The 17,381-nt window shown below is 41.6% G+C and overlaps 1 protein-coding gene across 1 annotated transcript in view; it reads right to left on the reverse strand.

Moving 5' to 3' along the window:
• pid1 (phosphotyrosine interaction domain containing 1) overlaps positions 1 to 13,826 on the reverse strand; it is a 32,205-nt gene extending 18,379 nt beyond the window's left edge. The window contains exons 1-2 of the mRNA XM_083985578.1: positions 13,690 to 13,826; positions 105 to 251 (exon numbers count right to left, since the gene is read on the reverse strand). Coding sequence (XP_083841704.1) covers positions 105 to 251; positions 13,690 to 13,719 — 177 coding nt within the window. The 5' untranslated portion in view covers positions 13,720 to 13,826. The remainder of the gene's footprint in view (positions 1 to 104; positions 252 to 13,689) is intronic.
• Positions 13,827 to 17,381: the final 3,555 nt, after the last annotated feature.

The following is a 17,381-nucleotide window of genomic DNA, read 5'->3' on the forward strand; positions in this document are numbered from 1 at the left end:
AAAAAGGGAAAAACAGTTGGATTATGGTTCTATTAATGCTATTATAGATTTACTGTTCAGGAACAGGCCTGGATTTGGGGATTATTAGGCTCATGTGATCCTACCTTGTATCCAGCATGGGTCCTGCTCTTTGTGAGCGGCGTGGTGGAGCACAGCTCGATGGCCTCAGGCTCATGAAAGATCACCGTGGGCAACGGTTCCTTCCTCAGCGTCAGCACATTTAGCTTGGTCTTCAGCATGGTCTGAAAGTGCTGATTGTGGAGAGAAAGAAAGAAAGAAATAGGATGTGCTTTAGGCAAAGTCAGTCCCAGACAGGTGCAGGTGCATGGCCTATGGTCTAGTATTTGTAATTTCCTTGAAAACACTGCTGAAGGCTCAATAAATTGCAAACCCCACAACACTGGTATGTAAGTGTGTGTTTGTGTGATACAGTATTCAATATGTCACCACTCACAAGTCCAGATATATCCAAGTTTTATGCTACAGTAAGGAATGTCCAGATAGGAAAAAAAATGCTACTTGCTGTTTCATAAAACTTTTATGAGACTCAAAAGGGTTGAAATTCCACCAGAGGACATCAGGATATTATATTTTAAGCTATCGTTTAGCACTTATCGAAAAGAACGCAGTATGAAATTTAAGGCACATGTATTCCAGGTCTACACACACTCACACAGAGAAACCACATTCTATTGGTGAAAACAAGAAATGAGGATTGAAAGTGAGATGGTGCAGGAGATTTATTTTGGAGAAGGTGGAATGTGAGGAGCAGGAGAAGGGAGCTGTGCCCTCGCTGCCTCCGTCAAAACAAGAGCACAGAGCTGCCTGCTCTCATACGACAGACCACGGCCAGTGTTTCCTGTTTTTTTGGGATCAATTTCATTTCAGTTCTTTCTTCTTTTTTTTAAAAAAACATAACAATGAAAAACATGACAAAAAAGTACAATAATAACAATGACAGCAAACACAATATACATGGCCATATAAACATAAATCCCTTCCCCACCCGCACCGTACCCCACACAGGTCACCCCCAAAAACTATACGGCCAGTGTTTCCTGAAGTGGAGCAGAACCACACGGCAAAACTGGCCTGGTACGTTCCACCCTGTGGAATTTTTGGGCTTCCTCGATATAGTCAAAAGACAAAACCGAAGCAGCTAATGAGATCAGGACTTTCGCAACTAAGGCAGAAAAAGGACGCCCTATGGCACGTCTGCCGGCCGTCTGCTGCCTGATCTCAGTTACTTAGCGTCGTCTAACTCTGGCAGAAAAATCCTGAAAAGAAATCCTTCTTGCACAACATGAAAGTCGCCAACACAATTCTGACAGGTTTGTTATTTTAAAAAAAGCCAGTTGAATAAATTAAGCTCACTATTCGGTCATCAACAAAAGTGTTGCACAAACTGGTATGTTCATGTGAGGTGAAAAGTCTAGAAAGTTCTAAGGTGTATAACAATACATCCAACCATCCATCCAAACACTGAAAACCACAAACGACAACTTAGGAGTGGAGCCAAAGAAGAGGTCAAAGACCTCAGGATTCATGATATTACAACCACGACTGTCTGCACCAAATTCCATAGCAATCCATCCGATAGCTGTCAAGACATTAAGCTGCTAAAGTTGAAGCCAGCAGTTCTGTCGGACAGATCGATGCTGTTATAACCAGAGCCAGACCATCGCAGAGGTCTTGAACCAGTGACCTGTTGGTCCTGTAAGAACAAGATATATCACAGACAGAGTCCTGGCTTCACATAACATTGTTGTAAGTGATTACAACAACAAAATGATGGATTACGTCAAGATTACTTTTACAAATGCTCCCATTCATTTTTTTTCTTTTTCCCCTTTGGCACTTCAAAACTGTTTTCCATGTTGGACCTGCACAAAGTCCATTTTTCATTCAACAGATGGTCAATACAGACCATCATCAGGACTTAGACCTGAGGAGCCAACAAGACCATCTTCAACCAACTTCCACAAACAAGTTTGATTTCCATCTTCAAAATAAACACCACCACGGATAATTATCATGCATTTCATAACATTCACTTGAAAAACTTGGCATTTTATCTCTAAATCTTAGTGTTTATACTTTATTGTATTTCCATTAAATGCATCCTCAATGCCTATGTCCTCGTCTTGGGTTGTAACAATTAAGATTGTGGGTCCAATTAGAGTAATTGTATAGTTGAATTGTTACGTACTATGTAGAAAGTTTTTCACACATTAAGCCAGTTTCAGTGCCACCAAGTAACAGACCTAATCCTGTGACCCCCATGCCCCACAGTACAACCTGTTGCAGTATAGGAACAAGACACAGGGTTGGCACACCATGGACCCTCATGTTCAAAAGAATAATAAAGCAACGAGGGGAGGGGGGGCTCAGGAAAGATGAAGATAAGGCGAGAAAAAAAACAAAGAGCAGATGAAGAGGAAAAGGAGAAAAAGAAAGATGGAGTTGTGAAAGTAAAGCCACATGTGTAAATGCTCGCTGACCTCCGCGTCAGCAGTTTACAGCTTCCTGACAGCGGTTCACATTCCTGCGGTTGGCCCCAGTACGGACAGGGGGTGGGGTGGGGGTGTCTTGAGGGGGCCTGTGGCGGGCTCCCCGACTCCTCCACCCCCCACCAGGAGCAAAACGCCTGAGCGTACTGGGCCGCTTGTGGCCTAAAGCTGGAATTCTATTCATAATATTTTCACTTCATTTCAATGTTTTTTTTTATTTCTCAATTCCCAACTGTCTCCTCATCAAGTTACTGCTGTTATTGATTCTATTTCGAATTACAACTTGGATCCAGGCAGGTTTTCTGTCTCCACCATCAGGCCACTGTAGGCTACACGGTCCTGTCTACACTTACAGGCCAATTGATGAACAATGGCTGCTATACTGTCCTCTTAAGGATTATGAAAAAAGGTAGTTCTACATGTTGGATATTATTAGGATCACCAGTCAATTTAATCAAAGCAGGTTCTCTCTCTTTGCGAGGAGGTCACAAAGGTTCACACAGGACTTCTAATAACTGGATTAGAGATTATCATGCAACAGCCCATTACAAAGCAACTTATTTGATCATTGTAGAAAGAGAAACCCTGACAGACCAGTCAGTTCTCATTTTACTGTCGTAGTTCTGAGATATACTGTAAGAGGCTGAGCTACATGGTACAAAACATACTAACGTGCACATTCAAACCAGCTGGTAGATTTCCATTATTCATGAGGAGATATAAAATATTCTAATGTGTCCGCAGATCTTTTCACATGCCTGAGAGTGCAAGTACATTTAAAAGTTGAATGATTTATGATTTTATGACCAGTGATTTAAGAAATATTAAAATAATACGATATAGTCCATATGCTTGTGACTGCCACTAGCTGTAAATTGAATCAGGAGTATTTGGTCACTTGTAAGCCGATAAGTACATTTACTGTCAAAAAAAAGTAAAGTTCTGCATATTAAGCAGCATGACTGTAACACTAACAGCATGATTACTGACTCACAGCTGCCTGCACCCATGTGATTAATTTGTATTTATAGTGCAAAGACGTTACAGCAAAAAGGAACCAGGACTGAAACTTCCAAAATTCCAACAGTGTGACTTTTACAACATTTCAGTTATTCATATTTTACGGCTCTCATGGCCCATATAATGTGCATTTGCCTAAAATCTGTACTTCCAATAAACTACGTATATCCCACAATAGAAAATGTGGGCCTAACTTTTTTGTTCTGAGCAAATTATGAATTTTTAAAATCGGGCAGACCAAAGTCAAATCTGGATCTTATCACCAAAAAGATCCAGTGTTACCAGCCAATTCCTGAATGACTGCTCTCTGTGTAGATCTCTGATTACTGCTGCTAATCACAAGTGGCATCAGAGTGACTACCCATGCCAATTTCTCCAGTGTCTCCACAGGTTAATAATTGTGAATTGCGCATTCAAAAACATGCAAATCCAGGGAAATGCTTGAGCAATCATGTAAAGCAGATAGGCTTTGGAGAGTGTCTTGTGCAGTTTGCCTCCTGCAGTGATGAGCTTAACAGGTCGCAGATGGTAAGTTAAAGTTTCGCCCCCCTGAGGGAGCATTCTTAAAGGAAACAGGTTCTCAGGTCAATCTCTTGGTAGGACACTGCATAACAGGGTAAAAACAGACCTCTGCCACACCCACTGAGACACACAGAAATGCACTTCCACGGATGTGATCATGACAAAACAGTGGAAAACAGCTGGAAATGATGTTGAGAAGCCAGCAGAAGCTAAATTGGTAGATGTTCTCTGTCTGAAAAGTATGATCTTTGTAATCTAAAAGAACACATGCTTCGGAAACAGACAGCTACTGGTGCATGACATAAACCCCAAACGTGGTTGAAGTAAGGTTGAGATCTTAAGACAGAACTAGACACCAAAACAATTTGTCAACAACATTAGCCTGTGTGAGACACATCTGCATACACTGGGCCAGACACACTTGATGAAAGAGTGTGTAGAGCTCTGTACCAGATGTTGTAGGTCTGCTGGGTGCTGGCAGAGGGGAAGACAGTGGGACATCACTGTTTGTTATCTGGGCATCTGTTCTGCATCTCATCTCATTTTATTTCCACCAGCTCTGCATTCAAACAGAGGCAGATTGAGTATATGATCACAACTGTTTCAGTGCGTGTTTCCATGAACAACAGAAAAGAGCTAGTACTGTAATATCTGGCACTAGCCTGACAAGCCAGACTATATTATTAAAATGTCTGGCAACGACCGGTAGACCTCGGCTCAATCCAGGGGGCGGGATGAAGGCTGTCTTTCAAACTGCCTCTGCACGCAATAGGGTAGCGCTTGAGGGCTACGACTAATCAGAGCAAAGAGCAGGATGGCGACAAGCCAATTAAAATGTATGTCGTCATCACGTTAAGCCCGCCCAACGACTCTAAACAGATAGAGCGCTGTGATTGGTGAACACAAACGGTGTTCAAGACTCAAAAAGTTCCTACGGCTCGTTTCTAGACCCACCTACGGAGCAATATACATTTGCTGCCACTAGGGTGCGTCTAGATTTCTAGGCTAATCTGGCACCATGAAGCTGTTTGGAATAAATAAACAATCACTAAGTTGATAAATACAGCTGTATGCACAGTATTTTGCACTCTGATAAACAACCATTCATATTTGTATTACCAAACTTACTTAATAATGCATTTTTTGGTATAGATGAGTGTCTGTAACCCATTAAACAAGACGAGGTCAAACACCTTGTATGTGCTGGATCAACATGGTTAAATCCTGATTTTATAACAGCAAAGTTGTTTGACAAAATCACAAAGTGCATAAGTTAAAGCCAAAGACTGAGCTGTGATTTCAGCTGTATTTACTTATAAAATAATCACTCAGATTTTTGGAGATGCAGATGTCTTTTCTTTTTTAAGTTATTTTTTCAGGCTTTTACCTTTAGCACTTGTTCAGTGAGAGATAGTCTGGAAAAGACTGGAGACAGGACAGAGAGAAAGAGCAGCAAAGGTTTCAATTCAAACCTGGACCACCAGGGGGTGTGTGGCTCTACTATGTCAGTTACCAGGGTGTCCATCCCAAAAAATGAAAGGCAAAAATTATTATTTGGTATTGTAGCTACAGACTCCATACCACACAAATTCAGCATACTTTCAACTCCAGAACATAACAGACCTTTATTAGAGGTAGGTCCCCTGTTAGATGTGTAGAATTGGTCATAACAGCTGTAATGGAGGTCAGGTTGCATTTATTGTAAGCACTCCCCCGCCGCCAACCCATTCCCAAAAAACTGGAAAACAATAGTGGCTTGGTAAACTGTAAATGGGCATTCTGCTCAACAGTGGTGGAAATGTCATCAGTCAGTCAGTCAGTCAGTCAGTCAGTCAGTCAGGGACATAGGACTAGCCCTGCTGTTGCAGTGCAGCCAACAACACCAGTACATGGGTTACACAGGACACAGGATAATCTGAACTAGAGTTTAGTAATCCTAAACGCAGCACAACACAGATGGAAAGGAATATAATCTGAGAAGTAACTAGTATAAATCAATCAAAAATCTTATTGTGAATTAAAAGTCGGGCAGGTTATTGTGAACAACACTAATGCATACACCACCCTAGAGTTTTAATTTTGATCACGATTCGTCAACATGGACATCAGGAGACCAACCATGAAAATTAGTATAGTAGAGCTATCAAAGAAAGCAAGATATCACACTTTGTCTCAATGACAGGGTGAAGAGGGAGTGAAACACATCGTATCACCTACTGAGCTGCACATGGTCCTATTCAACTAGCTGACAAAACCTGGTGCCCTGTGGAGCTTTCTTGTAAGCGAGGTTCTACTTGCATCTTAGTGAAATGTGTGTTAGCCTTAGTGACACAAAACACGTTGAATACATTTCATGCATTGTTTACATTGATTGCTTGCTAGCTGTCATCTTCTTCCATGCCTTTGGGTGGTGTTTTCAGTTGCATGTTGGCTTGTTATTTCCACTTGTTGCTGAGCAGCATAGTTGGAAACCCATTGGTAGGGATGTGCATCGTGAGCAAGTGCAGGTGACCAACCAGATGGGTGCCAACTTTTAAAAAACATTGCGGCCAAAAATTCCGCAGGTTGCCTTTAAAGCAAGAGCAAAAATTCAACAGACATGAAACAACATCATCATGTCCCACATATTTAGTAACAGGACCATGGCTGACCTACAGTATGGTTGTGCCAGTTGTCAGGAAGAAACAGCAGAGGAACTGGGGTTACTCATCAAATTAGTTGCTCATGAGTTTTGTCCTAAAAACAGGCCCAATTTATCCAACAAATAAGTCTTTCCAAACAATGACTTACCAAATCTTGCATCATTTTGTACTGGCAACCAGCCCTAGCTTACCCTTGTTTGTACCTCAGACCTCAGTTGTGCACACAAACACATCTTTCCCTTTGTAACCATCCTGTAGGTATACACTGTGGTCCACAGGTAGAGCAGGGGGAGGGTTCACCCAGCATGTGGTGGCAATTACTTCCTAAAGTCAGGAGGTGGATGCACCCCTTCACTTCCCTGCATGGTAAAGGACTGGGCAGTGTAACTTTCTAAGCTGTGAATGTCCCTCCATGTGTTTACAGCCTCCCTCTCTGATCCTGGTACAGTTTATGAGAGGAAATATGTCTGAATGGGTTTAGCCCTGAAAAGGACTGTGGGAGGTCCGTTAGCAGAGGAAAACCTGTTTTTCCCCAACTGTGATTGGAGGGTTAGGACATGTAGGCGGGGAGAAGGTCAGTGATCGGATGTTATGACTGGTGGGTTACTTCTCTAGGAGGAAGTGGGTATTTAAGTACCCAAACCTCAGAGCCTGGGGGTGGCAATCTCTGTCTGGCAATAAAAACATCAACAACTCTTTGACGTAAACAGTGAACTCACCACAACATCTTAAATTGTCTTCACAGTCTTAAGGCTTGTGAGAAGGACCAACTAGTGACAAAAAATGTGACCCTGGGTCAAAACCAGTCCAAACAAGACTTGTCTAATGATGTTTGTCATAGGGGTGGGCGACATGATTCAGATGACATGACTGAATTCTTTACAGTAAAATCACGATCAGGATGTTATCACGATTTTTCACATTGATTTTGACTATTTTGCAAGTTACTGAACAGTGCAACCCAACTAGCTATTTCCCAATGTAAGAACATAGTCCTAAACGAAAAGAAAATTATAATACAGCATTTAAGCCAAAGAACCTTTCTGAATAGATTTCAGAGATCAGTTTGTGCAATTTTGTCCAACTTGTGGCAGGTACAATAGAGAAGGTTTTTCAAGTAGGCCTACAATCAGACTGTTTTGCATGAATCAGATCAGTTAAAAAAAAATCTAATGAAAATTAACTCCAATATACCAGCAAATCAAATGAGAATGCATCTGCAAAAATAATCTAATACAAAATAATATTGTCAACGTTAACACTGAGAAAACACGTTCTGAGTGACCGATTCATTGAGAGACCAGCTGCATGTGTTACTAGCAACAGCCTCATCTCACCTGCTGTAATGAGTCGTTACATTTGCTTTTGTGATTTTATGAATTAGTAATTGATATGTTTGTAGAAGACAATGATCGTTTATCTGTAGAGAGCAAGTTGTTGTACAGACAATTAAAGGACAATTCCAGGCGAATTCAACTCTGGGGTGTATTTTCCTATCATTTTAGGTCTAAAAGAATGAATCTGAAGATTTTCAGTTTAATCGCTCCTGTTTTACGGTAGTTGCATCTGTCCCCGCATCCCCACGGCAGCAATGAATGGGAGTGGATGTAAGTTCCGCTGTTTAGGCTGTTTCCAGCCCTCAAAGCCGCAATTTTTTCCCACAGACAGCGTCAGATGGCGACTCAAACATGGACCGAGAAGTTTATTTACTTCAAGCAAGCCGACATGTTAGTAAAACTAGATCTAATTCAAAGTCTCCCGGAGTCTCGCGCGAGACCCAGTTGCCGTGCTGGTGTATTCAGGTGCAGTGGGAAAAGCTACCGTTTGTGTCATAAACACAGGAATATCAACTCTTGACTTGCTTCAAGTAAAAAAAACTTCTCGGCGCATGTTTGAGTAGCCACCTGACGCTGTCTGTGGAAAAAAATGTACACTTCAAGCAAGTAAAGAGTTGATATTCCTGTGTTTATGACACAAGCGGTAGCTCCCACTGCGCCTGAATACACCAGCACTGCAACTTTGGGCTCGTGCGAGACTCCGGGAGACTTTGAATTAGATCTAGTTTTACAAACATGCCGGCTTGCTTGAAGTAAATAAACTTCTCGGTGCATGTTTGAGTCGCCATCTGACGCTGTCTGTGGAAAAAAAATTGCGGCTTTGAGGGCTGTAAACAGCCTAAACAGCGGAACTTACATCCACTCCCATTCATTGCTGCCGTGGGGATGCGGGGACAGATGCAACTACCGCAAAACAGGAGCGATTAAACTGAAAATCTTCAGATTCATTCTTTTAGACCTAAAATGATATGAAAATACACCCCCTAGTTGAATTCGCCTGGAATTGTCCTTTAAGATCTGAACAGCTCCTCTGGCTCCTCAAACACAGGCTGCAGCAGCAACAGCTGATCTCACCCCGGATTGGGTCACTCCTCACTTGCTAAACCTTTAAACTCCATACTCAAGTCTGATTGGACAAGTTGCCACATCAATGATACAAAGTTGTGTAAAATTAGCCCAGAGTGCAACATAGAGTTGCCGCTTCAAGAATACAAGCAGAGGTTTTATTCACAATGCCCGTTCATTCATGGTAAATCATTCTGCAACACTCTCAATCAAACAGATGGGGAATGACAAATCTGCAGCACTACCTGTAGTTCGCTGATTGGTTGATCGTCATGTCTCTAGGAATGAAATGGACTAGCAAATAGTGTGATCTGATGCATCAATGCAAGAGCAGTATTGGATAGAATGTGCTCTAAAGATGATAAGATCTCTCTGCTTTGGCAGATCGTCAACACGTTCTAATTCTTCACAATTTAATATCATCATATCGCCCAACCCTAGTTTGTCACTGCAAAATGTCGTGGATGTTTCTGATCAGCTAACCTAAGATAAAGTGGCCTCCTATGCTACCAATATGTTGTGTGCGTAGCTGTGCTGTCAATGTGTATGACATGAAGCATTGTATCGAGCTTGAGTGTAAATTTAACCAACATAGAATCTGACACTGATCGGCCAGTCACCGATCATAGCCGGTCTTTCCTGATCACAAGGCCATCAATTGGTGCATCTCAGATGAAAATGTGTGGACATTATAATGGATTTTTGTGCTTTGTTAAGTCGGGAAAGTTGTTAACATTGGCAAATGTGGACAGGTCGTTGTCAATGTTCCCATGGCTTTTTGAGATCAACATGTAGGTTTGTTTAATACACTACTGAAAGTTCAGAGATGTGAGAGACCCACTGCAGCCTATAGTTAACCATAACACAGTCTCCCCATGGACAAACCGAGATGTTTGTTTAGTATCATTCCAGTGCCATGATTCTAGCCTTGTAGGATTTATCTAGCAAAGAAGATATCTACACTTTGCTAAAAATCAAGACATAACAAGAGGAAAACAAGACCACAGTGTACGATCCATGGTAATATTTTGTTGAAAACACAAGTTAAAGATCAAAATACTAAATTATACAGCTGAGACAGCTCCATTTTGACCAATGGGAAAGATACAACTGAATCTTGAAGAAAAAAAAAAACCTTGAAAAATTATAACTTCTGCAAACAGGAGATTATACCCATTCATCAAATACAAAGACCCAACTAGTGAGCCAACAGCCATTTGTTCACAAGAAGCAAATGTATGATGACTGAAAAAAAAAACACTGCCAGTTAAGAATCTGTAGGAATTTTTGTGCCAGTCTTCTGCGATTTCCCTTTGCCACTGAGGCCACAGTCTCAACAACATAGCTGTGGCTACAAAGCAACCTCACGCGGACAAAGAGACGGACAGACATCCAAAGAAAAAGACAGAAACAATGAGGATGAACTGTGACTGCTTGACCATGCTTGACCTCAGTTGGCTATTTCTGCACCGTCAGGTCCACATCTTTTTCTCTGCTCAGCCCAGTTTGTCAGTGTCTCACGCATTAAAATGTCAAAAGTGGAAACCATGGCTAAAGCAACAGCTGCTGACAGAGGGAAAAGAACATATTTGGCAGGCTTAAGGAAATTCAAAAAGGAAGTTGTTGTGTGCGTATGCATGCCTAACCTGCCTGCAAACTTGCATGGATGTATATGTGTGTGTGTGCGTGTGTGTCCAGACTGCATATTGCGCAATCTGTCGTTGAACTAACATGGCCTCTGGCTGGAGAGGAAGGGCTCCTGAAACTGACTGAGGGATGTGGTCAGCGAGAGAAAGGAGGGATGGGGAAGTGGCAAGAGAGAGGGTGAGTGTGTACCAGTGAGGCATAATGCAGTTCCAACACAGCCTTAGCAACACACACACACACACTTTGCCAACAAAGGTCTCAAGGTAAAAGCTGCTTGCCACTGGTGCCGAGTGTGAAACTCCAACGCCATGACCTGTATCTCCTCCTCCCCATTGCCTCCATCTACCCCCCCCTCCTCTTACTGCCTGAGCGTGAGACAAAAATGCAGCAAGACATCAGGTGTTGCTATGGCAACAGAGGACAGCACACGTGTGGATGGATGCCATAGTGAATGAAAACAACAAAACAGAAGATGATAACACTAGTATGTTCCAGATCAGCTACCTACAGTAAAGGATTCAGATCTAGAAACCAGAAACATCACCATTCCCAGTCTTAAAGAGGTTAAATATACCAGCTGAAAGGAGGGGTTGTCGCTATGGTTACAAAGCAGGAAATGGCCAGGTATTGCTAAACTGCAACCTTTTACTTACTGATCCGAAAAATACAGGAAGTCCATGTGAACTATGACCGATTTATTATGTTCTCTGCTGTTTACCCCAAGAACGGAACAAGACTCGTACACTTTGTTGATTCAAATTCTCCTCCAAAGTCATCCATCAGGTTAACCACGGTGTCTCATAGTTTTGAAGTGGACAGGAAAACATGCCATGTAGCCTACTCCTTATCAAATCTGGACCACAGCTGTTCGGTGAGCTGATGTCAGCCAAGGGCTGGTGATCTACAGTTAGATTTCTTCAAACATACAAAGCAACCATGCATTGCCCTACATCAGTCTAGTTCTGCACTTCCATGAAGCTGGATCCTACATGTCCCATGATGCAACTCAACAGCATCTGCCATTCAACCCTCACAATACTACTGCATTAATGTCACACAGGATGGACAAAAGGGGCATATACACTTATTTTATATTTGCAAACATTCACATTGACTCAAGGTGGCTGTATGATTACAGAGTAGCTTAATCAAAAGAAGGCGCAGACAATAAGACACGACATCCATTCCGCCTTTGGCTGACATGAGGCAGTAGTAGGCTACAGTAGGAAGATTTCAAAAGTTTCCCAGTAATAATTATAACTTGGACATTGACGTGATGCTGTTTGCAAGTTGGAATCTTGTAATTACGGTAACTCTGATGATGACTTGAATGCAACATGATAAATATAATGTGGGCCCTTTAGAGAACTTACAAATGCTTACAGGTTGAGTGTCACTCCCCAATTAGGATAAAAAGAGTTCAATGCCCCTACAAAGAATACACCTACCTCCTGCTTTTATATGCATAGGCTATGGTGCTATAATCTGAATCCACAAATTCCACAGATGTAACGGTCTGTTACTGTTTATAACCAAACCAAGAGCTCTATATGAACTTCAATAAATTACACAGTGAGAAAAATAGAATCTATCATTGTTTTCATCACCTCACATTATTCCAACCTTGCAGCACATGGACTGTTCATGTGGCTGTTTTTTCTTTTTGCCTGAACTTGGCACAGTGAACGACTGGAACGGTTCACTTACTCACAAAGCACAATCCTAATTGACTTAAGCAACGAGTCACGGAAAATGTGAGATATACGCGTGACTTTATGACACTTGTTGAGCGTGACACCGAATATCCCCCAAAAATCGTGGCGCAGTGTTCCAGAAGAACGTCGTTGTTTCCAGGTGATAGTTCTGGAATGCGGTTGCTAGGCGACACATTAAGTATCACTGACTTGACTTAACCGCTAAAATATGGATTTTTAAATGAGGAGGGGGAGAGGAGTCGTGTTAGCTGTGTCTGTGTTTATGGGATAATTTAACTCCACGTCTGACTAGGAGGACAAACACCGGAACTCTCGGTTTTTAATAACAATAATAATTCGTGATTCCATCTTTTTTTGACGCCTGGGCAGAAGAGGGGATTGTGCAAGTTCACTTGGCAGACAGTCCACAGGCCCACATCTGGAGAGCATTACGTCTGCAGGAGACGTGAAGCCAGGCTCGGTGCGCGGCTTGCCCCTGGATATCAAACTACGTGTCATTAACAGTGTGTGTGAGTAGTGTGTATGTGCGTTTTTTTTCCATTTCTTAACAGGTCGCAGACGGCAGGTTACTGACCAGAATATCTTGTTGTTTATGCAAAGGAATGAGCAGAGTTTGGGTTTTTTCTTTTTAAGTTTTGTTTTTTTAAGCATCCTGCGTGGCAACATGAAGGAAAAATAAGAGTGACAACCGGAGGAGGAGGAGAAGGCCTCCAGCTGCACTCAGGTTAATGTGAATAAGGTACACTGTTGGATGAAAACAGGCCAGAGGTGCTAAAATGAGCATTTCACACTTTGCTAGAATATTTATGTCAATGACAATTTAAGAATTTTTTTTCTAAATGTGTGAAGCGTACAAATTGTTGCACGGCGGCTCATCGGCTCTCCCCCCCGGCTTGCGTAACGTGAATAGGTGCATTTAAACGCAGCACCGAGAGGGAATCATATGGAGACACAGAGATACGCAGAAAAAAATGATTGACTGTTTGAACGCATGTGGCTCGTTGCTGCCATTTCAGAGACGGCAGCCGGAGTGAAACACCGTGCACACAAAACATCTGTAGCCGCTTCTCAAGCCGTAGCAGGCAGGCTGGAGGAGCCATGCACAGCACGGCGGGTCTCGGTGACTGTTAACACGGATCAGCTTGTATCAGTCTATCTGCTACTACCCTGTCGACAATGAGCGTTGCACACTCATACTCACACATACACACAATCGTTAACGTTACCCTACCTGCAATCGCTCCGACGCGGGTTGCCACATATTAGCAGAATCAGAGGTTCTCCGTCTGTGCTACAGCTTGTTCCCTTTTCGTAGTCCGGTTCACATCTGTTCGCTTTCACGGCTTGACTCTCTGTCCTCCCTCAATCTGGACTGGTCGGTAATGAAGGATGTGTTTGCTCCGCCTCGGCTGTGGTTTCTACAATGACCAGCAGGTGGGGTTGTACCAAAGATATAACCGTCTTTGGTTGTACGCTGCGTAGATATGGCGGTTGATCTCCTGGTGCTGCGTTCAGGTGCTCTTCGGAAAACAACCAGACAGTGAGAAGAAGGTGGGCTTTACGGTCTATGGATGGATCCAGAGGAAGGCTAGCTTACTTTTTATTTTTTTATTTTTTATTTTTTAACTATGCTAATAACTGGCCCTTGAGGCTTGTTTTCCTTTTTTATTTCAGTATTTTCATGCTGTTTTATAGTTTCCTCAAGCAACAATGATGTAAGAGTTGCGTGTGAACCCACAGAAGACTTGGCACCCACAGTGTGATTTAGGCAGCACTTTTCTTTTGCACCTAATTGTTTTGCTTTTACGGTTGGCAGCCTTACTGTTTTGGTTAATTCCCACCATTCATTCAATGTAAAAATCAACATAAAAACGAATGACTTTCAAGCTGGACACCAAAAGGCATGTTTGGCCCCATTAATAAGAGGACATCAAGGCCTTAAGATTAGTCATCCAGACCAGGGTAGCCAGCGAGCGCAAAGAAAAAATGCTGTTAAAATGGAAATGATCAAAACCGAACATAAATGTCACGGCAGGCATTATGTCACCGGCTGGTGGCAATAAAAACAGGGTTGATTTAAATGTTTTGACTTCGTAATTCCCAAGTTTCACAAAGACAGCCTAAGGCAACCTCTATGGAGAATTACCACAGTGAGACCCACACCACACATTTTGATCTTTTTATGCTCCTCAGAAATAATGTAATTCTCAAAGTGAGGTCTGGAAATTCATTGAAGTATCACCCATTATTATGTGGAAACTGTCGAATGAATTATTTTTTACTGTTGCGAACACTTCATACTTTTTTTAATTGTAGGGCTGAATTCTATCAAATGAAAACCACCACAAGATGATCGCAGTTTATTGAGGCAGAGGTTGTTGAAGATGACAACCGTGTTGCAAAGCCAAACAGCACAAAGTCTGACCCTCCAGGGCAAGCAGAGGGCAAAGGCCAACCACAAGGCCTTCAAAGCAGACCATAAGCAAAGGTTACAGCCATCAATAACATCTGGTGCTCCTGCAATGTGTGCATGTTTTTTTTTTTTTTCTTTACAAACATAATATATGTAGGTGTGTTGAGCGACATGGCTCCGCAGTCACAGTCTGTATTTAGAGATGTTTACATGAGGAACATCTGGATAAAGCCTGAGGTCATTGAGGGTGTTCACATTACCAACACTCCATAAAAGGTCTTTCCCACGGTTGATGGTTCAGTCTGGTGGTGTGTATGACCTTGGGACACTGCAGAAAAACAGACGCTCTGCAGAATTCTCCTCTTTTACTTAACACACACACACACACACACACACCTACACACACACACACACACACACACACACACACACACACACACACACACACACACACACACACACACACACACACACACACACACACACACACACAAAAAAAAAAATCAGGATCCATGATTCCTGAGCATTCAAAGTGTGTAACTAGTCACTAGTCATGTAACTGCTGGTTATCTCTCCATAGGAAACCACCAACAGTATCACCCAATAAATAAACCAATCAAATAGTCACTTTAATTTCATGACATTGTCTTTGCATTTATATGTTAAAATTGGTGAGCTTGGCATCAAACCTAAATACATTTTTCTTAGCAACAGGTGCTGAAAACAATTGAAGAGCAAAAACTGACATAAAATATCTAATAAGAATTCTATTCCTGCTGATGTAGCCTACAGGTAATTTAATCAAATGTTGCTGGATTTGGGTGTCAATTTAGGGTTTTTTTTTATTTTTATCTGGCATATTTTTTTTCTATAGCTACTGTTGTTTAGACTTTTGAGTCTGGATACGTTTGTTACATTAAAATGGGTCATAAGTCTCAGTATTGTTGTAGTTTCAGTACCAAAAGGAAGCTAATCTGTTAGTGCACATCCATTAAAACTTCTTGCCCCAAATATGATGTGTGCAGTACAAAAGTGTGGCACAATCCAAACATGCCCAAAGGAAACTGAGAAGAAAAACAAGTCACTGGAGTATTACATAGTTTGTTTATCCCGTCTAAGGCCTACAATAAGATAATGCTTTTTGCAGCTGTGGTTGATTGATTGGTGATAGCTTTACATACATGGTTATAAAAAAAAATAACAAAAAAGCACACACAGTTTTTGGATCATTCATAAAAAACTGTCAGCACCACTTGCTGTTATCACTGCAGGAAACACAGTTGAGTATTAGCCATAATTCACAGGAGACACCAGGGGAATACTTTATATTATGTTCACTTGAATCTTTATTGTTTACATCATTCAACATAGATAATAGGTAATCATGTGGTTGCTGTGTTTAGAATGAGAAAGAAAAATCAGAGGATTAGCTGAGATTATTGGTGAAACATTGCTTGACCTTGAGGGGAACAACACAGCTGCACAGACAGAGAGTTTTCCACTGGCAGGACGAAGAAGCACATATATTCTGGAGTAGATATCATCCCTCTCCCCTTTCTTCCTCCTCTTCCTACGTCTCCTCTCTTTTCTCCAACCTAAAGCCAGCGAGAGGCCACTCCAGCAAAGAAACTCTCATCCAGAGACTATGCAACACTGTCAATTTACTAGAGGTGAATTTGTACACTGGGATAAACAGGTACACTGAGTAAAACCAACTATGTTTCTGTGCATTGAGAAATATACCTACCTATTATCCTAAATATCACTGAAATACATACAGTGGGATGGTAGGGTCACAGTACTCCAGTAAACCCACTTTCTTTACTATTTGTACACTTGCATGTAAAGAACAGGACCATATGTGATTTAAAAACAAAATAGTGTGACTAGTATTTCATACATGTATTTGATCTACCAACCACAAATTACCCAAAAATATTTGGCACAATCTCGACAGAGAGAAATACAATGCAATGGCAAAAATACCGACAAACAACCAAGTACAAAAGATTTTCAAATAATGCAGAGAGAACATCAAATCTAACCATGCACGAAGTAAGGCAACCTACTGCAGAATTTTTTTTAAGATATAGAAAAAGATACAGTGTATGCACTATAAGGAGTGCACCTATTTCTACAACACCTGTAAGAACTGCTGTCAGCACTGTCAGAGCCCCACCTACAGACAGAGGTTACTGGTAGTGTTGCCCATCATTAATAACTTAAGTAATGCAAAGTATGCTCTTATGCTACAATAAAGCCTTATCGTGGACTTTGACAGGAAAATAGATGTATCAAATTCCAGTTTTGTTCTTTTTTAAACTACAGAATATGTTTTGTATTTTTTTCTCCGCTTTACATTCAATTTTGTTATGCTGTTTTTTCTTTCTTAAGAAATACTTAAAGTTTTATACTGATTTTCTCTATGCGTGTGTGTGTGTGTTTGCGTGAGTGTGTGTGTCTGAGTATGCATGTGCAGCTGTATGTATGCAGCTTGTGATGGTTGTGTT

Source organism: Trachurus trachurus (assembly GCF_905171665.1).
Source record: "Trachurus trachurus genome assembly, chromosome: 13".
Classification (NCBI taxonomy): Eukaryota; Metazoa; Chordata; class Actinopteri; order Carangiformes; family Carangidae; genus Trachurus; species Trachurus trachurus.